General features: G+C 46.0%; 1 protein-coding gene across 2 annotated transcripts in view; it reads left to right on the plus strand.

Moving 5' to 3' along the window:
• SGSM2 (small G protein signaling modulator 2) overlaps window positions 1–23,522 on the plus strand; it is a 1,127,811-nt gene that overhangs the window by 247,421 nt on the left and 856,868 nt on the right. For both annotated transcript variants that reach the window (XM_085649947.1, XM_085649948.1), the window contains exon 2: window positions 5,734–5,809. In XM_085649947.1, coding sequence (XP_085506073.1) covers window positions 5,734–5,809 — 76 coding nt within the window. The remainder of the gene's footprint in view (window positions 1–5,733; window positions 5,810–23,522) is intronic.

The raw sequence follows: 23,522 nt of genomic DNA on the forward strand, positions 1-23,522 counted from the left end.
TTGGAGAACTATATACTTGGCACTCCTCCAGTGCAGGCACTCCACCCTCGCAGGACACAGGGTAACTATGGGCAAAGAGTCAGTATATGTATATAACCCAGTGGCCACTGCCACTTGGTAGTTATAGTTAGGATTTCTTTTCCATAGGAAATGCGTTTTTTGGTGTGCTTATAACTATGGTGCAGTTTGATGAATCTTCAGAAAACTTTCTAAAAAAAGCTAATTCACTTGAGCTCCTTCGTGGAAAGTTTTGGGGTGATTTGTCTAGGTGGGGCTCAGAAAAAAGGCCCCCCAAAACAAATGTCCTCATGCTTTTTTCAATGACTACCGTAGGCAGGGCTACACGAAATTTCTGAACCGCATTACCGCAAATTTGACAGGAAGCTAGATATTGGTTTGCAGATTGCTTTTTGTGATTTGGTATAAATCTGGTCCGTAGTTTTTGCGAAATTAAGGTTCAAAAATATTTTTATGTCTTGACGGTTAGGTCTGCGAGTATCTCACAAGAGTCTCGCGAGAGCCAAATTCAAAAATGGAGCTTTGTGATTGGTCTAGAGGCCCCTTTTTCTCATGAGCCTTCTCACTTCTGCAAGAGCCAGAGACTCCTGTGAGTCCTGTGGGAGCTAGCACTCTTATTGATTGGTCGGATTAGAAATGAAATGGCTGTCATTACTTTTTACTGTGAAACATTGCTGGAGTTGTGGGAGTGAAGTTAGAAAATTATATAAGGGGACAGGATAAAGGCATCCTGTCTCCCTAGTTATTGAGAGGAGGTCTGTAAGGCATCAGTACAGTGAAGCAAAAAAAGTAAATTAATTTTAAACAAACATTTGTGATCTCGCTGGACTCTCACGGGCTCATGAAAAGTAGAAAGAAGTTGGTGACTTCTTAATACATTCTACTAGGAGAATGGCATGTTGTCCAATTAGTTATTGAGGGGACATCTGTGAGGCATAACTACTGTGATGAAAAAAATGTAAATTGTTTTTTTTTTTTATATTGAGATCTCGCGGGACTCTTGTGCAATCGTGAAAAAGCAGAAAGGAGTAGGTGATCTCTGAATAAACTCTAGTATGCACACCTCTTACTGTAGAAAGCAGTCTTACTAGAGATGGCATATGCTTACCAGACCTACTATTCACACCCATCACCTGACCCTGGGGAAAGGTCTCAGTGGACACACAAGAATGACAAGTGTATACAGTCTAAAATTAAATGTATGACTCTACGATCTCGCAAACTTCTTGTGAGCAGCTCATGAGCCTTTCATGAGAATAGAGACACACCCATGAAAAAAGACTAATTTTGTTAATACTAATGGCATAAATTATTGAAAGAAGTAATAGCCCTCCTTTTTTCATTTACAATAAGCTCGCTGATGATGAAATATCTACACAGCCCTTGGAGGATCTACTCTTAAGATATTATTAAACTTGGTGAGAAGATGTCTGCATGTGACAGTGATGAGTAGAGAGAACGTGGAAAACCTCAACTTCAATATTCTCTTATCACACCCTATTACACTCAGACATCAGTCAATACAAAGATTTCAGCAAACAGTGCACTCTGTTCCCATACACATTCCCCTTGGAAGTGATGTGTGCAGACAAGATAGATCCTTTATTCATCCTACGATATGTACATTGGAAATAAAATATTTCTTAATGTTGAAAAAAAAGCTCGAAATTGACTGGAAAAAAAAGTTTAAAGTAACAGTGTGTTAGAAAAGATTGTTTTGTGTAAAAAAAGACTTATAAATTCACTGAAAAAACAAAGGTTAAAGTAACGTTATAGTTAGGTGAATATGTCAGTGAAAACATTAACATTTCGAACTCAAAAGGCCACAGAAATTCATCTTCTCACTGTAACTTTCGCCCCTCCAATAAACTGCTTATTACCTCACAAATTACATCCCTCATGGCATGTTCTATGAAATCATTTATGACACTACTAATGACGTCTCAAATTACATCATTGATGACATCACTGATGACATAATCCAAGCTTCTTTTGTGCAGATTTCTCTAGAACGGTATTAGAGGTCTGAAAGTAAGTACAAATTAGATCATAATAATATGAAGCATTATTAATGCCATCATATATACAAACTTTTGTTATGTGCAACATTGACCCTTAACCATGCACTTCATGGGTAGCCAAGTCATATTGAATTTCAACCACAGATATAAGGATAACCCCTAATGCATGTGGTGTTCAATCTGTATGCAACTGTTCAGAGAAAACCAAGTTCCTCCGAATACTCAATATCTGCTTCAAAACTAATGCCTTAATATGGACAGTATTTATCTGTATCAAGCCACCTCACAATCACTCAACGTACAGTGAAAAATGAAGTTGATATGAGTAGAAAAGTAGTTACTGTAAACAGTTGTTATGCTATGAAGAAAGTGTACCACACCGTTTGCAGACAGTGAAACTCTCATGAGAAACACACAATAGAGTATTAAAAAGTATCTACTTAGAACAGTGTACACTCAATGCAAAAACAGTTCCAAAGAGAGGCTATTCATTTAAAATAATAAAGATCTGAAAGTGCTAATGATCATACATCCTGCAGCCTTCATTCTGTGTGAAAACTTTACAGATAGCCCGTCTTCTGAAGCAAAACAAGCACATGCATATAGGTTAGTACTTGTGGTGTACACAGTCTTCTATGTTATATGGAAATTATCACGCTGAAATGAGTCTGTAAATAACTCAAGGGTGCTTACAATACTTAGTATGTAGTACATAGAATATTTGCCCTGTTGGAAACCTTTTCTGCAGAGCCAAAATACTTGTGCGGAACACGTTGAACACAAATCGTCAACTATCACCTGCACACAGAGTTACTCATCAATACAAAGATTTATACCGTGTTCAATACCTCTACACACCTATGATGCATTAGGAGCACATGCGGTTTGTAAACACTTACACCCATCAGCAGTCCACAGACTGTACAAAATTAGGTAAAGAAATAATATGGTACTTACCCACCACTATGTAAAATATGCAACAAGCTAACACACTGGTTGGATGATGTAATCCGTGAAGTCATTTGAGATATCATGAGTGATATAATTGATGTCATAGAACATGTCATGAGTGATGTAATATGTGAGATCATAAGCAGTGCATGGTGGGGATGCAAGTTATAGTTAGCTATAACTGAGGAATTTCTTTGTGTTTTTTTAGTTCAAAACATTTTACATGACTGTGAATTAAACATTACGTAGGTCTGTGGAAGGACTAGTGGTGTTTGGAGTGTCTCAATCACTTCTTTTGAACTTTTCACACCATTTTCATCTTCAATCTCTCAGTTACACTTTAAAACCCCTTTTCTCCTTATACCTTTCTGAAACCACATGTGCATATCTCAAACCTCATCTCTTTCCTCTTCAGCTACCTCTTTCCCCCACTCCCCTCCTGCATGTACTCCCTTGCATTTCCATTCTTTCACCTCCCCAACATGCCACACTCACTCCCCTTTAAGCACAGCATTTTCTTTACCTTTTGCCCTGTCGATATTTCACAGCTGTGTATTTCATTCGCACACTTTCGCACAGAATCCCAATTACAAATGACACACCTTACCATTGCTCTGTGCACTCTCCAGAGAGGTGAAATATTGGGCGAGCATGTATTCTGACCCCCTTTATGGCCCACTGACGTGCACTGTGAGACATTTCAGTCTGAACTTCACAGCTCTGACTCATGGCTTATTATAAACACCCGCCCACAACCTACACTCCCATAGATACATAGAGGCAAAACGTTTTGCAGTATGTACTATAAATCAGTAATATGTCGCGTAGCAAACTACAGAAACACCACATCCTGAAAAAAGCAAATAGTCTAATGGAATGCAAGGTGCTCTCAGGCTGAGAGGGCACTGTCTGTTTTCAGATCTGGCTGTCTCTTGGTGGTGGGGTTCAAGACAATGGTGGGGGCATGACTATGACAGATGGGGCTACCCCCTCCCCTATCAACACTACCATGATTGGAACTTTAATGGTTTCTTTTATGGAGTAGAGATGGGCATCAATATTGGCTTATCAGGGGTGGAATCCAGAGGCCTCACACTGGCATGTTGCCTCTGTACAATCAACCATATTTCAAAGATGGTACCATTCCAGGTACAGATTCCATTTTAAGGTGTGTTTGATACAACGTGTTAAGTGGCCATGGGTGAGTTCTGTGCTCACCGGTCATGGGTTACTTGCGTTGCACTACAGACACAACTTGGCTTGGTAGTTTGGGTTGGGCAGTTCCCATAGGAGCAGGGCTATAGCGGATTTGAAGATGGCTGGATCTAATCTTCTAATCTGAGGTGACATCACGGCAAAAGAACAATGGGCTGTGATGCTACCCCAAGTGATTGCTAGTGCGTAGACTATTTGCAAGCATTCCTCCCATCACCTTTTGTGTATTTGATCTATTTTAAGGTGATCTGCGTAATCCATCAGATCTACTAAAAAAGTGGGCACTCTTTCTTTCAGATATTCTTGCTGCCAGTACTTCAGTCAGGATTGGCTCTGGTCCAAACATGCGATGTAAGTGCTCACGTTGTGGGGACCGAGAGTCCTGCAATGTAGAGCTCCGACTCTGGAATTGGCAAAGGCTCTCCTTGACTCATGACTAATCACGGGGTCTTCAGAAAAGTGATAAAGACGCTGCCCCGTTAATATACGTCTCATGTGTCTATTACTGTCGTTTTATTACTGTTTGCAGCTCACCCTGGGTATACTGCTTGCTTACAGCACGCTCTAGAAATAAATAAAGAAGAACAAAGAAGACCCTATTATTAGTAACATTATTATTATTAATAATTGAACTCATTTGAAATTAGACATACATGAATCATGAATCTTAAGGTAAAATATGTGCCTGCAGGCACCATTTCCAACAAAGTAAACACTTTTTTATTTTATTTAAAGGTGTATAAGAAGGGGTATAAGGTTGTATCGGATTTGACATATGAGTTGGTTTTTGGGTCAGCCCACTTAATGGCCTCAAAGAGCCAAAAAGAGTGAGGAGTGAACTAGAAATGGAGGGAGTCTGGAAAATGATGGGTTTCACAATAAGGGTAGGTAGAGATAACACAACAAAGAAAGACATCCTAATATTCTCTTAATGGTTTGCAATACCGCACCTTTACAATTCTTATGTCTACTTTTCAAGAAAGATAAAAACAGATCAGAGACATTCAAGCAGACACTTATCACAGTGGTGCAAGAACCTCAGCAGTTACCTAGTGGTGAGAGTTTTAGATGTGTATAGTTTGTTAGAGATGTTGCAATGGGAAGATATGACAAAGACCATTTAATTCTTTAGAAACACAAATAACGTAGAGGAGGGAAAAGGGATCTATAACAGAGACACCAAAATACCCCTGGGATTAAATTAAGTCGATTAAATTGTTATCTTCGAGTGAAGATGTGTTTCTAGATCAAGGGAGATAGGAAAAGTCTTGCGATCTTCTAGGTTTATTTGATGTAATTAAATTGTTTGCACAATGGTTAGGAAGTCTGTGGAACTAATATGCAGCTGTGAGTAGTGAAGGAGGCGGGGGAAGAGAGGCAAAAGCAAAGCTGAATACTAAGTAATGGTACAGCAGGCAGAGACAGGAAGTCCAGCATCCTTATCTGACATCCATCTCTCTGCACTCTTCTTTCGGGCTGACAATGTTTTATTATTTAAAAATAGCTAACCTGCCTGTCTTTTTTTTAGGTCAAACAGATAATGGAGGAAGCCGTCACTAGGAAGTTTGTTCATGAAGACAGCAGTCACATCATCGCCTTGTGCGGTAAGTGAGACTTGCGCACAACGTTAGTCATCATCCAATCTTTCTATTAAATTACTCACCGCTGAAAATGATGCAATCGTTTGAAGGTGCCTGAATGTAAAATGCAGTATGATGGCAGGCGAAGAGTTTATGTGCGATGTCGGCTTTTAGGACCAGGGCTCTCCGCAGCCAACCTGCATCTTTAGTTTTATGTATTGATTGTATTGGTGTAGCATACTTTGCGATTTCATTACTGCACAGCCCATTGGCACTAACAGCATGCTACAGCTTTTTTCTGTACTGTGACTTATTCCGTTCTTCCATAGCTGCTTGCGGTTTGCACATATTCTACTATTTTGCTGGAGACGACTTATTGAAGATGTATGGGATGCTATGGATGATGGGCTTCTCTGAGTCTGGTTAGTGTGCACAAAACTGTGTGTGACCTTAGCTTTGTATTTAGAATATAAGGTTACTGAGGACCAAGGCTACATCTAGTTTATTGCACCTCATGCCTCACTCTTTCACCAGGTGAGATTTGATGTCTCTTTATCTCAAACTAGTTGGATGTTTTCTCCTTTGGCACTCTTTGTCTATATATCTTTCATCTTTCTCCCTTATTTTCTTCTCTCTTGCCCTGGATCAGATAAATCCAGGGGTGCTAGCTAGTAACCACCACATGCAACCACCGGCACAAATTAAGCTAGTAGACTGGGGCAGGAGAGGGTTGTGGGAAGAGGACGGATAGCACGGTATTTGGAGTTCAGGAGGCAATAGCTGGTTGGGCAAGGAAGTGTGCTAGGCTGGGGAGAGAGTGTAAGGATGGGAACTGGGCAAGAGTGGGCCTCAGTGGGTTATGTTTTCTTATATTCTGATAAATAAAGGTTACAGTTAGACGCTGCTATCTCAGCAGCACCCAAGGGAGCTTAGTACCTTAAAAGGAAGCATTAAAGTATACCATGGAAATGAAACAGAAATGTTTCAACTGAAAAGGAAAAGTACTAGAACCGTGAGGATGGTTGCAAAGACTACTAGACTGACTCAACAGTTAATAAAGAAGTTCCCATTAGACTCCCTTAACTTCAACCTCTGTGTATGCTCCGGCCTCCAGATCTGGGCTGATGACTCTAGGGCAGCCTCACATGCAGCTCTCACCAGCTCTGAAAAATATACTGTGAACGTGCATCTGTAGCTGAGGCAAGGACTGTACATGGCTTCTGCACACCTCTCAACTCTGGCTGGTGGCAGTGCTGCAAGGAGGCAGAGGTAAACAGGGCCCCTCACATGGAGCGTGAGCTGTGGCCTGGGGCTAATCCCGGCCTGTGAATACCCCTCAGCCTGGTGCTGCAAGGAGGCAGAGGTAAACAGGGCCCTCACATGGAGTGTGAGCTGTGGCCTGGGGCTGGGGTTAATCCCGGCCTGTGAATACCCCTCAGCCTGGTGCTGCACGGAGGCAGAGGTAAGCAGGGCCCTCACATGGAGCGTGTGCTGTGGCCTGGAGGTGGGGTTAATCCCGGCCTGTGAATACCCCTAGCCTGGTACTGCCAGGAGGCAGAGGTAAGCAGGGGCCCTCACACGGCACGTGCGCTGTGGCCTGGAGCTGGGGTTAATCCTGCCCTGTGAATACCCCTAGCCTGGTGCTGCACGGAGGCAGCGGGAAGCAGGGCCCCTCACACGGAGTGTGTGCTGTGGCCTGGAGGTGGGGTTAATCCCGGCCTCTAAATACCCCTCAGCCTGGTGCTGCAGGGAGGCTGAGGTAAGCAGGGCCCTCACATGGAGCGTGTGCTCTGGCCTTGAGCTGGGGTTAAGTACGGCCTCTAAATACGCCTCAGCCTGGTGCTGGTGCTGTAAGGAGGCAGGATAAGCAGGGACACTCACATGGAGCATGTGCTGTGGCCTGGAGGTGGGGTTTTTAGCACGGCCTGTGAATACCCCTCAGCCCTGTGCTAGTAATGCAAGGAGGCAGAGGTAAGCAGGGCCTCACATGGAGCGTGTGCTGTGGCCTGGAGGTGGGGTTTTTAGCACGGCCTGTGAATACCCCTCAGCCTGGTGCTAGTAATGCAAGGAGGCAGAGGTAAGCAGGGCCTCACATGGACCGTGTGCTGTGACCTGGAGCTGGGGTCAATCCCGGCCTGTGAATACCCCTCAGCCTGGTGCTGGTGCTGTAAGGAGGCGGAGGTAAACAGGGCCCTCACATGGAGCGTGCGCTCTGGCTGGGAGCTGGGGTTAATCGCGGCCTCTGAATACCCCTCAGCCTGGTGCTGTAAGGAGGCAGAGGTAAGCAGGGCACTCACATGGAGCGTGAGCTCTGGCTGGGAGCTGGGGTTAATCCCGGCCTCTGAATACCCCTCTGGTGCTGGTGCTGTAAGGAGACAGAGGTAAGCAGGGCCCTCACATGGAATGTGAGCTGTGGCCTGGAGCTGGGGTTAAGCACGGCCTCTATATACCCCTCAGCCTGGTGCTGGTGCTGCATGGAGGCGGTGGTAAACAGGACCCTCACATGGAGCGTGAGCTGTGGCCTGGAGGTGGGGTTAATCCCGGCCTCTGAATACCCCTCACCCTGGTGCTGGTGCTGTAAGGAGGCGGAGGTAAACAGGGCCCTCACATGGAGCGTGCGCTCTGGCTGGGAGCTGGGGTTAATCGCGGCCTCTGAATACCCCTCAGCCTGGTGCTGGTGCTGTAAGGAGGCAGAGGTAAGCAGGGCCCTCACGTGGAGCGTGAGCTGTGGCTGGGAGCTGGAGTTAATTCCGGCCTGTGAATACCCCTCAGCCTGGTGCTGGTGCTGCACGGAGGCAGAGGTAAGCAGGGGCCCTCACATGGAGGTGATCTCTGGTCCAGAGGTGGGCTTCAGCACGGTCGCTGAATACCTGCATATCCTGCATTTGTCTAGTTTGCTGGCTGCCTTCCAGTATGTGTATTTTGATTAGCTGCCCACATGTGCTTGCTTGTGTGTCTGTTTTGGCTACCTACCCGTGTGTTTGGCTTACTGCATTCCTGTTTGTGTGTATGTGTTTTGTCTACCTATCTGAATCTGTTTGTGTTGAACTGTGTTCTGTGTGTGCATGTGTGTGTGTGTGTGTGTGTGTGTGTGTTGCTTTTCTGTGTGAGTGTGTCTTTGTTTTGTTAGCTACCTTCATTTATGTTTGTACAAGTCTGGAAAAAAGCCTCCATGCACTTTTGTTTACTGTGTGTGTTTATGGCTTACTACTTTCCTTGTTGACTTGTATCTTCCATGCATATATAAAGTCTTGGCTTTATGGGCGTGAATGTGTGTTTCTATGTTTAAATTGCATTGATAGAGCGCTTCCTGCCCCTGACGATGCGTTGCATATGAATATGTATGTGTCTGCCTCTTAACTGCTTTTGTGGCTTCCCCTATGTTTTATGTTTAGGTATTTGACTATATGCCAGATTGACTGTGCGCGTTTTGTAGGTTGTACCTTCCATATTTGTATGTTTTCATTTTGGTTAGCAATGCTTTGTTTTTGGCTATATTCCTCCTTCTGTTAATGGGTAGAAGCATCCTTGGTGCGGGGTGTTGCATTGTATGTCTGTGTGTGTGTAGTGGGGGGTGTTGGGGTGTTTTGGCTGTTGCTTGTGTTTGTGATTTGCTACCTACCTGCATATATGTGTGTGTGTGTGTTTTAGGTATTAGCCTCTCTTCAAGCGTGTGTATCTGGCTGTTAGCTTCTTTGAATGTGTGAACGTGTTGGGTTGACAGCTGCTTTCTTTCAGTGTATTCATCTGTATGCGTCACCCTTCTTTGTTAAATCTTAGTTGCATATTTCATTTATTGTTTTCATTTTGGTTAGCAACCTCTTTGTTTTTGGCTATATTCCTCCTTCTGTTAATGGGTAGAAGCGTCCTGGGTGCGGGGTGTTGCGTTGTATGTCTGTGTGTGTGTAGTGGGGGCTGTGGGGGTGTTTTGGCTGTTGCTTGTGTTTGTGATTTGCTACCTACCTGCATATATATGTGTGTGTGTGTGTTTTAGGTATCAGCCTCTCTTCAAGCGTGTGTATCTGGCTGTTAGCTTCTTTGAATGTGTGAACGTGTTGGGTTGACAGCTGCTTTCTTTCAGTGTATTCATCTGTATGCGTCACCCTTCTTTGTTAAATCTTAGTTGCATATTTCATTTATTGTTTTCATTTTGGTTAGCAATGCTTTGTTTTTGGCTATATTCCTCCCTCTGTTAATGGGTAGAAGCATCCTGGGTGCGGGCTGTTGCCTTGTATGTCTGTGTGTGTGTGGTGGGGGCTGTGGGGGTGTTTTGGCTGTTGCTTGTGTTTGTGATTTGCTACCTACCTGCATATATATGTGTGTGTGTGTGTGTGTGTGTGTGTGTATGTATGTGTGTGTGTGTATGTGTTTTAGGTATCAGCCTCTCTTCAAACGTGTATCTGGCTGTTAGCTTCTTTGAATATGTGAATGTGTTGGGTTGGCTGCTGCTTTCTTTCAGTGTATTCCTCTGTATGCGTCACCCTTCTTTGTTAAATCTTAGTTGCCTATTGCATTTTTTTCTCCTCTGAGATTTAAATGATTTACCGTGTGACTGAGAACTTTTGAACCCAAGATTAAGCCATTAGAAGCACACTGAAGAGCCCTTTAAACCTATACACTCGTCTGAATATAGATTTGCCTCTGAGAGATTTTGACAGGGAAAATCAGTATCCTTTGAGTCAAGGCATTAGAGGAAGCAGAGAGGAATGCGGTCTGCATACAAACTGCTCTCTGTGTGCCAGGCCTTCGCTGTGGTCTCAGCTGACTGGAGGCAGAGACATTCGAAGCAGCCAATTAAAGATGCCGGGCCCGGAGGGGGCGGGTCCTTTGCAACAAGAGCCTGTGCACGTCATTTCCTGTGCGGCCTGCAGCCTGCCGGCCATGGTTATGTTTCTACTACTGAGTAAAATGTACATGCCGAATTCTATAGCATATAAGGCGTGACTCAACCGGCGTAATACCAGAACATCTAGCTCTAAATATCGCATTACAAAGATAGTGTACACAGAATATCGACTATCAAAGTATTGTGAAGGTAAGTGTACATGGGTAGTAAATATTAATTTACTGTTCTTGACTCTCATTTATGTACCTTGACGTTATATATAGCATTATCTATATAGATGTCGAGCCGAATTAAATTTATTAGTGAACTTGTCAGCTAAAAATCCTGATTAATGGGAATTATGTTGCATTAGTTATGCCTGGAACCTCAAGTAAAACTCAATAAAGTTTGCCTAAAAAAAAAAAATCTACATAGATGTCGAGATGAGGCTGGTCGATCCATAATTACCAATATATTCGTAACGTGACAATATTTTGGTAGTCGATGTTCTGGCCACGATTTTTTTGTAGCTCAATTTTTGCGCTTGCTAATCTGACATAAAAGTGGGTCGACAACTGGGAAGGAGGAAAGAAAACCTGCCAAACGGTTTTGCAAAGAGGTTTACTTTGGTGGCCTTTGGCTCCCCGTGCACCAGGGCCATTGGTTGGTACCCCAGTCCCCTTCACCAATCCCTATGTGTCCTTAATGTGCCCTATAGTTCCTTCCACCTCATAGCGAGGTACAGGGGCGTCTAGCAACTTTAAAAATCACTGGTGGAGCGCAAGCCATAAAACTCACCGATATGTTGCCTGTTGTCCTTCCCGACGAGGACAAGCAGGAAAGGAAGGTGGTTTACTTCCTGTTTCAAAATCCAGAGAATCCTTGATCTGCTGATTAGTTGGAGCCGGCTGACCCAGTACTCATTTTGAGGCTGGGGGCCTGTGCTTGTAATCCCTCTGCTGTTTTACAGCACTGGCCTTGCAGGCTCCTAAGTGCGCATGACAGATAGGCGGGCTGCAGACATCCGGCCAATCTGTCATGCGCACTTGAAGCAGTCATCCTGTAATACGCAGGAATCTGTCTGCCCACCCTCACCAATACACTTGTGCTAGCGCGGCTGGCAGCACACAGAATAACAAAATGGTACGGTAATGACCATTTCATTATTCTGTGTGTACCTGCTCTGCTCGCAGCAGGTGGAGCGACATTCCTCCGCCTTAATGGAGGAGCCGTCGCTGGTGAGATAATCAAAAGACTGTGAGGCCTGGTTTCATGTCCATTAAGTCTCAGGAGCTCTATTGTGCCCATACCAAGCTGGCGGATGGAACTCCTGCCCAAAACTAGATAGCAAAAACAAGGAAGGCTTGGGCCCTGTACTCCCCAGACTGGACCACCCAAATATTGAAATCACAGAAAGGTGTCAAGGAAGGTTTATTTTAAATATTCGCGATAAACCCGAGACCACTAATTCTGAGGTTTTTGAGTATTTATTCTGCTTAGTTTTGATAATTCCAAAAGACATTCATAAATCAATTGGACATGTCTTTTAAAAGGAAACACCACATTAGTAAATCACTATGCATATCCTACTAGAGGCTGAATAGAAATTATTTCCCCCTTGACACCTTTCTGTGATTTCAAACCTCAATAGCAGCGGTGACTCCTGCAAACCAGAAATCCCCTTTGCACGTATCCCCACCCCCTGCGGTTCAGAAACTGTTCATACTTTACAAAGAAGAACCCGGCACGAAGCCCCTTTGGAGCCAGTGCGTCCAGAAAGCTCTCCATCGGATAAAGAAAAGGATGTGAGTTGGCACTTCATACTGTGTTACGATGGTGAGACCAAGCCCAGAGATGTCCCCACAGGCTGCTTTAAAAAATGTTTCCCATTTGGGAATGCAAATGTATGGACAAAGGTCTGCTGTGCCTTGCAGGCCTCCGTCCTTGCTTTCGCAGTTAATCACAGAGGGTTGCAATTGCAGCCTTCCTAATTAATGTTCATTAGGCAGGTGTGTTTACGGGGCCCTACAAATAGACAGTTTGGCATGTGACTTATTAGTACATAGGCTGCATTGCAAATTGCACACCCAGAGTGGGTGTACACCTGTCCCTTAAATATCTCTTTGGTAATAACTTGGATTCATCCCATTTGTGGACGTTGAAAAGACACTTTCCTAGACTACCTGCATCAAAATTAGAATTTATGGATTATTTTCAAAATTGAGTTTTTATACGAAATGAAATGTTATATTTCTACACCCATTCAAAATACACTTTGCCTTGACGAATGCAGTGGCCTTCTGTGATGTGCAGGCCACCAGGGAGAACCCGTTGGTTCAAACATCTCAGGATGCGAGAGCCTTGTGTCGTCTTGGGACCCTGCAGCAGCCCATTGACCAATCCGGTGGAGCTGCCCTTCGTCTGGCTAGCAGCAGAGCACACCTCTGGTCTAGCAGAGCCGGTGAACAAAGACCTCCCATGATTGGGGACTATCACCCTGATGAAAGAGAGTCTGCTCAGTGGCACCCCACTTCCTTGAAAACGCCCCCATTGACTTACAAATTGTTCCTATAAAAATGCCAGGATGTTCGCACCAATCTGGCAGCAGTCTTAGGAAAGATCTAATATCTGGTACCATGAACAAGACGCAGAAGAGGAGTTCTCACCTGCACCAGTATCCTCTCAGGAGCATTCATGCTGACATTGGCGAACGCCTTGCACTGTGCATTCTTATAAGCTGGCCGTCTGACGGTTCCTTAAACTGCAGTCGGCTCCTTGCCCTGTTAAAGTGAATTTGCGTGATTAACAGTATAGCAAACCCCAGTGTGGAATTCCAACCCTGCTGAACCAGCCTGATCAAAACTGTCTACTAGTTCTAGTCTATAATAATAATAATAATACTTTATTGCGTGATTAAAAAAACCATTGCAAGTACAAAATTAAAATATCGAAAATTCATTTAAAATAGGACTAATTTAGTCCAGTAAAAGTAGGGATGTCGGGTGGAGCCTGCCAAAACGTTTTGCCGACGGAGGATCGCTGACTAAGGGTCCCTCACAGAGTTTTTTTTCTGCATGAGCCATGAACCTTACTAGAGCACAGTTTAATTTAGTGTTCTTAGGATCAAAGCAGGCCAAGACTGCTGCTCTACAAGTTCTAATCTTTTTTGTGTTCCAGTGGTGCTTAAGGAGGGCTCGTCTTTTAGTCAGTAATTTTGGGCATAGACATATGATGTGTATAATGTCTTCTTTTTGATCCCCACAAAGTCGGCAGAGATCTCGTCCATGCTCTCTTTTCCATTTTGGCAAATGAACCAACAAGTTAATGACGCCCAGTCTCAATTTTAAGAAACTTAGTTTTGTTCGTGCAGTAAAGGGTACAGTTAGGTACTGCTGTGGGATCAGCGAGGCGTAGGATTGCAGCGTCAGCCACCCGTGACTTCTTTTGGCTAGGCGAGCCTTGTCTTCCACTGTTGAAAGTTGTTTTGTGCTTGTTTTCGCTAGCCGTTTGAATTCCTTCTGGCTTATGTGCATGCTCCAGAGATTGTTTAGGCCTAAAGTTGTTAAGCCTTTTACCAAATAGTTGTGACCTGCTCGCCATGTGTTTGTGTCGAGACTGGCCCACAGGTGGTTGCCTAGACTTCCCTCCTTAGATGACCTTAGTTTATGGCAGCACACGAGAAAAGTCATAGCTCTGGCAAGTGATTGCTGGCAAATTCCAAGTTCCAACCTGATTTGTGCCGGTGATGTTTGGGTTGGTAACTTGAACACTGATCAGTAGATCTTTGAAATGATTTTGTCCAATTGGCAGCTGTCTAGTCCTTTAAGGACTTCGCTGCTATAAGTTAGGGTAGGGATGATTTTCGCCTGCGTGACCTGTAATGTAGGTGCGAGAGTTGGACCTTGTAGTTTCTTTTGGATTGAGCCAATTGCAAAAGCAAGTGCAGCACCCTTCCTTTTTTGTTCTTCTAAGTGGGATTTGTATTTGTCATTATTGTTGTATGTGACTCCAAGGTACTTGTGGCAGTTGGATTCGACGATGCTTTCCTTATTCAGGGTCCAGGACAAAGTCTTGGCTTTCCCTGGACGAACTGACAGGATTTTGGTCTTCTTGTTGTTGATCACAAGCTCATTCTTGTTTGAATATTCAAGAGTGGCGTCCAGGAGCCTTTGCATTCCGATCTTTGTTTTGCTCAGAAGGACCACGTCGTCGGAGTATAGAAGGTTTGACAACAACAGGCCGGTTACTTTGGGAGCATGAGAATTGACCTTATTTAGAGCTTCTGGAAGGTCGGATAGAAATAAGTTAAAGAGTGTCGGGGCCAGGACACAGCCCTGTTTTAGTCCTTTTCCCGTTGGAATTGGGCGGGATAGTTTTGAGCCGTCCCCGACCTTGATCCTGACCCATGTGTCCTGATGTAAAAGTTGTAGAGCTCTTAGGAGGTCGGTTGGAATGTTAAGGCTGGACAACTTCTGCCAGAGCTTTGATCTGTTCACGTTATCGAAGGCCGCTTGGAAGTCGATAAATCCCATGTAGAGTGGGCAGGAGCTAAACTTAGCTTGGTCAATCAGACAGGAGAGGGTCATGAGATTGACAGATGTGCCTGTATTGCTTGTAAACCCAGTCTGATTCGGGGGAATAACAGAGTTGTCATCCGCCCATGCCCTGAGTGAGTTAAGCAAAACTCCCACAAAGTACTTAGCTTCGTTGTCTATGAGGGCAATGAGGCGGTAATTTCTCGGGGATTGTTTTTCCCCACCTTTGAAGATTGGTACGAGAATAGATCCCCGCCAAGAGGGCGGTATGATGTTATTCTGCCAAATTGAATTGAATAAGGTGCTTAGCTTCCCAGCCCAGAAAGATGCATCTTCCTTGAACAAGGCTTGAGGGATTCCTCCTGGACCTGGGGCCCCGTCCTTCCGTCCCTTTTTAATCAGTTTTTCGATATCTGTCTTCTGGATTGTTGTAGTTTCAATACTGCTTTGAGGCAGAGGGCTCTCTTTTGTTATTTTCATTTTTGGTTCGCCGTTCCGGCATACTTTCATTGGCGGATTTGTGATGTTCGGAACAAGTGCCCAGTCGACTGCTTTATGTGTCGATTTGTCTTCGACTTGGAGCCTCTGATTTTGAATATTTGCATCCCGATCGTTGAAGTGGAGATGGAGGAACTCCGCCCATTCTGACTCCAATATGCTTGATGAAGCGACTTTCGATGCGCGCCCAGATGCACTGTTAATTGTCCTCCAAAACCTTGTGGAGTTGTTCGTTTTAATGTCATGCTGTAGTTTCGCCCAGAACGAGTTCTATTGATTACTACGTAGCTCTCTTTTGGCTTTCTTAAGATGGCTGTGGGCCGCTCTCAATTTTGTTATTTTTGTAGGGTCCGTTGGATCACTTTTTAGCGCCCGCCAAGTCCGGTTCATGGATCTTGTTGCAGCTTGTATCTCAAGATTCAAGCTGGGCGTCTGCTTCCGCCCAGTCTGGATCGCATGCTTTACTGGTTGCGCGTATTTGTCGGAGAGATCAGTTGCAAATATTGTCCAGTTGGAGATTGTGTCATCCGAGCATCTGCTGTGGCGCTCGATAAGTCCTTTAGCCTCTATTGCTACTTGTTGGAGATTATTGAAGGAGCATTTGATTAGTTTTAGATTGATTGTGAAACTCTCGGATGGCAGTGCCCTTCCTTCGTCGAGTTGCATGACACTGGTCCTCAACGATATTTCTTGGGGACAATGGTCACTTTCAGTTCTGCTCCCTAGACTGAAATCTATTATTTGATGGAAAAGAGAGAGACTGGCGAATGTGTAGTCGATTAGTGAAGTGCCTTTTTTCGATATGTAGGAGAAGCGGGGGGGCTTGTCTGAGGGAAAGCGTCCGTTAAGGGCTCTGAGGCCCAGATTTTCAAGATTGCCTTGAAGGGAACGTCCCTTTGGATCGTTCTTATGCCATCCTGGGCGGACCAGCGGTGGTATCTCCCAAGTGCTGTCATGTGATTTGGTGACCTCGTTTTTCTCTAAGTCTGACATTAGCCACATGTTGAAGTCACCGGTTAGTAAGATTTCTGGATCAAGGGGTCCAGTTTTCACTCTCATTACTGTCGCAATCGCTTCTTCTATAAAGTATTGCCTTGATGCTGTAGTTGGGGGGACGTAGGCGTTCATTAAGATCAAGATCCAGCGTTGACCCTTTAGGGGTGTAAGAAGTTCCCACACATTGGAGACAGTGTGGTGAGCCCAGAAGATCCCAAGAGGTAACTGCGTTTTTAGTTGATATGTAGATTGCGAGGCCGCCGCTTCCTCTTCCCGGCCGATTCAATTTATGGGCTGGAATGTGATGGGTTTTAAAACCTTCTATGTGCTGCGGTTCAAAGAGCCATGTCTCTTGTAGTAGTAGTATATCGAATTCCTGGAAGTAAGAAATTGTGGCATTATCCTCAAGTTTGCTTGTTAGGCCATTGATGTTCCATGAACAGATCTTTAAGGGAGGCGTTTCGTGGCGGTTTTCCCTGTTGGGCTGTCATCGTAAAAGTCGAGTTGTGTTCAGGGTGCCTGCCAACCATGACCATGATCCGGCCTCTTCCAGATCCCTAAGTGATGTAATACCATCTTCTCTTGGTTCCCTCTGTTTGTGAACAGGAGTGGGGGTTTTGTTGCAAGCACCCCTGAGGACCGAATACACTGCACCCCTCCCTGGTCGTCTGTGATCCTCGCCATGGCTTGCCTGCAGAATGTGTGGATAACCCGGTTCCCTGCCCGGTTTTATCTGTATACCCCATTGCTTAAAGGTGTCAGTTTGCCCTAGGATGTTGTTCATTGCCTCTACTGAGCTCCAGGTGACCTTTGTTGTTTCGTTTGTTTGGCCCTGACACGGTGCAATGAATTCTATCGATGTTATGTGTTGTGTGGTTATTTGGTTTGACAGACCTGATGCTTGAATCAGCTTTATGATGTTGCCACGATTTAGAACGTCATGGCTGCCTTTTGACTGGTATTCTGGATAGAAGTAGGTAAAGCGGGCGTCCCCACTCATTGCTGTACTTAGCGTCCTTGGAGTTGCCTCTGTTCTTTGTGCCCTAGATGTGTGAGCTACTTTTGGCAGAGGGCCCGTGGCTTGGTCTTCATTCAGCTCTCCAATGAGCTTTTCATTTAGCCCTTGTCCCACAGTCCCTTTGCTACTAGCTGAAATTGCGCCCTGTTGGTTATTGGCGCGGCTAATTGTAAATGCCTGATTTGAGGTCATGGTACCACCGAGATGATTTGTCATGGGGCAGGATGATTGGCTCTGGGTCGTGATGTTCTGCATAATAGGTGTGTTTGGAGGAGCCAGGTGGGTGCTTGTGGTTAGCTCTTTTGTCCCACTGTGCGCCCTTTTTCCTGAAGGTGCCATTGCTGGGTCTTTTTCCGTTGACGGAGGGCTGAAGCCACTCTTCCTTTTTTCGCTATCTTGCGTAGTTGGTTGTTCTTCCCTTATGATTGGTGGCACGGCAGAGTTTATTAGATCGTCGACCCCTGTGGCTGCCGGACGTCTGAGGGTATTGAACATCGGGTAGAGGCTTAGGTCTTGTTTTCCCCTTCTCATTTTATTTCGTCCTTTCCGCTTCCTTTGTCTTTTCCCCTTCCCCGATGATACTCCCTGCTCTTGTTCTGTTGAAGTGAGGCAGGTAGAGTTTGCTCTGCTGTTTACCGGAGATGATTGCTGTTCCCTCTTGCGGCTCACGAGCCCAGATAGGTCTTGGGGTGGAGGGGAGTTGATCCCTTCAGCCCCTCTTGGGCTTGAGTTAGGAGCTGTTGTTACTTGAGGATCTTAGCATGGGTCTCCTAAGTCGACGTCACTGCCTTTTCCGGGGATGGGTTTGACTTTTGCTATTTCTTTAAGGTCTACCACTAGCTTTTCCATTAACCCTGGGAGTGAGCTGAGTTTCTCCACTATTGGTGTGCAGTCACATCCTTGTTGCGGGCGGTCTGCCTCTTCTTGGGCTCGTCTGATCAAGCTGTTTAAGTTTGAGATCCTGTCGTCAATTTTGACTACATACACGGCAAGCGTGTTTAGAAGGCTGATTTGGATATCCATTTTGTTCGCCTGATAAGTCATAGCGTCAGCTGACTTTTGAAGAATATCAAGGGCCGTGGCCCATGCCATCTCTTGTGAAGGGCCCGCGCTTTTGTCCTGCCTTGGTGGCAGCGGGTGTCCAAAGGTGGTATTCCCGTATGAATGCAGCATATTTTCCCATTCCTTTGACTCGAAGTAGGAGAATTCTTTAGTGCTGCCGTCTGCCTCAACTGCGTCCTCTATAATTTCAGTGGGGTCCGGTTTCCTCGCTCTATGTTGTTCCTGTTTAGCTGAGTCTATTGCGCCGTCCCCAAGGATGGTGAGAACTCCTTCTGTCCTCGAAACCGTAGGGCTAGCCATTTTGGGGTAGTTTGAAAATTCGCCATTTTGGCTGCACGGAATGCTGAAACTGACTTTATTTTGCAAATCACTTAAGTCGTTTAAATCGTCCAAATTACTTGTTTTTTCTCCAATTAGTTCTACTTGTAGGTCCAGTGGCTTATGAGCAGCGTTGGGTTTGGCGACGTAGGATAGTGCTAAGTTGTGTTGACGCACTTGCTCGATTGGGGAGGACTTGATTGCTTCCTCTGGTGGCTTGGTAGTAACGCTGGCTGACGTGTGACTGCTTCGGGAGGTCCAAGTCCCCCCATTCGCCGCTGAGTTGCCCTTGATGACTGTCACTAGGGGACTTAGGGGGGTTGGAAGGCCAGCGATGTTCATGTTACTTGAGAAGGTCGCTGAGACGGCGTCTTTTAAGTAGGTGAATTTTGACGTTATCTTGGGCTGGTTGCTGAAAGGTTTGCAGGCCGTCCTGTCAGGGTCCTTGCAGGTGGATTGGGGCTTGCTGTCAGTTGTGGGTTCAGGATCACACAACAGCAGATTAGGTACAGGCTCAGAGTCTGTGTTTACAATCGTTGTTTTCCCTCTGCTTTTCTTTTTCTTTTGTGGGTCCAAAGCCCTCACTTTGCCAGATCTCATCTCGGGTAGACCGGGTGTGACAGGAGAGTGTGGCAGGAGAGAGGGCGAGAGCACGAGACCCCCTGCCCACACTTCGGCTCTACTTCTGCTTCCTTTCTGCCACTTGTCTCTGGCCGCTTGTTACAGGTCACAGGTCGCAGGTCACAGGTCGCAGGTGCTTGCTTCACCGGCTGCACACCAGGCTAAGGTGCTGTGGGGAGCCATGCAGGAGGTTAAACACTCCCCTCACCCTATTCACTTCCCTCACCCCTTCACGTCTCCCCTCTCCGCCAGCTGTGGTAGAGAGCACTGAGGTCACTGCAGCTGAAAGGGTAAGGGTAAGGGGAGCAGTAGGACGCGGCTGAAGCTTGCGGGCTCTGCAATCTAGTGCAGTCTAGTGTGGTACGGCGATGAGGCAGCAGAGCTCTCTGCAGGCACCTCGCTGCTTTGCCCCACTGCTGTCGCCCCGCTCGTGGCCACCGGCTGTAATCCTACCTCCTCCTCCTCTGGCGTGGCCGCGACTGTGACTGTGCTTGGACCCGACAGTAGTTCGGACTGAATCGGACCTCCCTCGGACGTCCCTCGCCAGGCCGCCAGCACGGCACGGCTCTCCTCTGCTCTCCTCTCTGTGTCCTGCTCTGCGCCCAGCTCTGCTCACGGCTCTCACGGCTCCCGGCTGCTACGTGTTGCTAAGTGCTGCCGTGCACAGAGGCTCACTGCCTCGGGCGATTCACAGCCATGAACGACTGCTCCTCTGCTCTCCGCCGCTCTGCTGCTCTACTGCTGCTCTACTGCTCCCTCTACTGACCGCATTGAGAAGTATGTTTTCAGTAGGTTCCTAAAGCGAGACAAAGAGGACTCTACTAGTTCTAGTCTGACGAAGAGCTCAGCTTTGTCTACCTCCCCGGCACGTGCTCCTCCAAAGCTGTTGGCCATGGAGCACCATTAACCTTCAGAAGGTAATCACAGCCCCATGAAGAGAAGCGAGCTCAGTAAAAGCCATGCGGAGCACAGAGCACCGGCCTCACTAGTGGTGTTCACTCATTGGTGTCTTCTCCACTTCCATCTCCGTCAAGAAGGCTCTGACCCAGGAAGACTTGAAGTAACATCCACCCATCCACCCATCCATCCATCCATCCATCCATCCATCCATCCATCTACCCATTCATCCATCCATTCATCCATCCATCCATCCACCCATTCACCCATCCATCCATCCAACCCACTTCCATCTCCTTCAAGAAGGCTCGGCCCCAGGAAGACTTGAAGTAGCATCCATCATCCAGACCCCATTCGATCACCCACCGGGCCGGTTACTCTCACACAGAGTGCGTAGACCGTCACATCACTGTGATTGTGCCAGGGGACGCCTGTTAGTTATCCCGCCCCACCAGGCCATGTTCAGCGCTGCCTCCTATAGGTATCAATAAGAGGGTGCACCCAGGTCACATTTACTCTCACTTCAATAACATACATCTCAGTGGCTGCTCACTGTATTCCACTATTCACTCGCTCTGCAGAGGGGGTACACATGGATTTTGGAGTGGATGCGTTAACCCTCTGAGCGAGCTCCCCTGCCCTGTTATTGCCAAAATAAAAGCAGCTCGCGAGCGCAGTCCTTTCCATAAATCTGGAAATGCTCCGGCTTCCCCTGATGTAAATGTGGAGTGTCAGGCTGGAGCGATTCATCTTGATTCTACTTTAATTGCACCCTACCAAGACTGCAGCCCTCGAGTAAAACAACAGAAAAGAATTAAAATATTGGCAGCAAAATGAGGTTAAAGTCATTTTGATAGTAATTGATTTTGACCGTAATACCTGGTAATTCATTGCTGGGACATAATTGACTATTGATTCTCACAACAGGGTTCCAGGAGCTGCCACTGTTGAGTGTCTGTAATTCTTAGAGACCCCTGCGCGCTCCTGGTGATTTCACCCGCCGCCCACAATGATGTCACAGGATCCAGCCTGGGGGCTCTTCCCATTTGTGACCATCACAGGATGGGTGGTTCCCCAGCTTTTTTGCTGCTTCTCTTTGTGACATTCACAGGAATCTCTCATCTTTGGATCTATCATCAACCCCTCCCTTTTGCGTCTATCATCGGACTCCTCCCCTTTGTATCTATCATTGAACCCCACCCCTTTGTATCTATCATCAACCCCTCCCATTTGCATCTATCATCAGACTCGTCCCCTTTGTATCTATCATCAGACCCCTCCCCTTTGTATCTATCATCAACCCCTCCCATTTGCGTCTATCATCAGACTCCTCCCTTTTGCGTCTATCATCGGACTCCTCCCCTTTGTATCTATCATTGAACCCCACCCCTTTGTATCTATCATCAACCCCTCCCATTTGCATCTATCATCAGACTCGTCCCCTTTGTATCTATCATCAGACCCCTCCCCTTTGTATCTATCATCAACCCCTCCCCTTTGCGTCTATCATCAGACTCCTCCCCTTTGTATCTATCATTGAACCCCTCCCCTTTGTATCTATCATCGGACCCCTCCCCTTTGTATCTATCATTGAACCCCTCCCCTTTGTATCTATCATTGAACCCCTCCCCTTTGTATCTATCATCGGACCCCTCCCCTTTGGATCTATCATTGAACCCCTCCCCTTTGTATCTATCATCGGACCCCTCCCCTTTGTATCAATCATCAATTCCTCCCATTTGTGTCTATCTTCGGACCCCTCCCCTTTGTATCTATCATCAACCCCTCCCATTTGCGTCTATCATCAGACTCCTCCCCTTTGTATCTATCATTGAACCCCTCCCCTTTGTATCTATCATCGGACCCCTCCCCTTTGTATCTATCATTGAACCCCTCCCCTTTGTATCTATCATCGGACCCCTCCCCTTTGTATCAATCATCAATTCCTCCCATTTGTGTCTATCTTCGGACCCCTCCCCTTTGTATCAATCATCAATTCCTCCCATTTGTGTCTATTTTCGGACCCCTCCCCTTTGTATCTATCTTCAGACTCCCCCTTTGTATTTATCCTCGGACCCCTCCCATTTGTGTCTGTCATTGAAGCCCCTCCCGGCACATCACAAGATCTTCTCCTTTGTTTCCATCACAGGATCCTCTCTCCTTTGTGTCTGTCATACAAAGCCCTTGTGAATGTTTCTGTCACAAGATCCGCTTCCCTTTGTGTCATCGTCTGGCTCCTCCCCTTTGTGTTTTTAATTGGAGCCCTTCCCTGGAGCCCCTCCCCTTTACATCTATTACATGACCACTTCCCTTTTTGTTAGGGAAAATAAATGAAATACCAACATTTGTAAAGCGCACGGCTGCCTCCAGAGAGGTGTCCTGGCTCTGGGGGCTGTCTTGAAAATTAAGCGAGCTATTGCCCAGAGTCACATGGTGCTGGGCAAACCTGCCGCCGGCACCGAGGATCGAACTGTGAACCCCATGGTCTGGAGTCAGGCACCATGGCTGCTGCGACACACCTCCCCTCTGAGTGTATCTCCTACGCTTTTCGTTGTCAGGATGCACCAACCTTCATGCTTGGAATCCAACGGGAGCAGTTCATTTCCCCGCCTCTCTCTATCTCCACCAATGACCACCTAGAGAGCAATCTGAGCAGCTAGTGTTCAAACCTGAGAAAGTGGAATGAGATAAGAGAGATCACAGAGACACGAGACTCCACACCTCTGACGTGTCACTTCGTTGAATAGGCGCGTCGCAGGGTGTTTCAAGACTTATCTCTAATAGTGAATGGATATACCTTAGCAATATCTCGATGTAACCACCTCTCTGGACTTTGATGTGAAACTGACAATTCTTGAAAACTAAACACACAAAGAGTGAGTACCTCAGATATGTACATATTAGCTCTTCTTCCCATATTTTGAATAATTGCATAAACAGTCGTCATTGTGCATTCTCTTTCAGAAG

This window comes from Triturus cristatus, chromosome 3_2 (assembly GCF_964204655.1).
Source record: "Triturus cristatus chromosome 3_2, aTriCri1.1, whole genome shotgun sequence".
Taxonomy (NCBI): domain Eukaryota; kingdom Metazoa; phylum Chordata; class Amphibia; order Caudata; family Salamandridae; genus Triturus; species Triturus cristatus.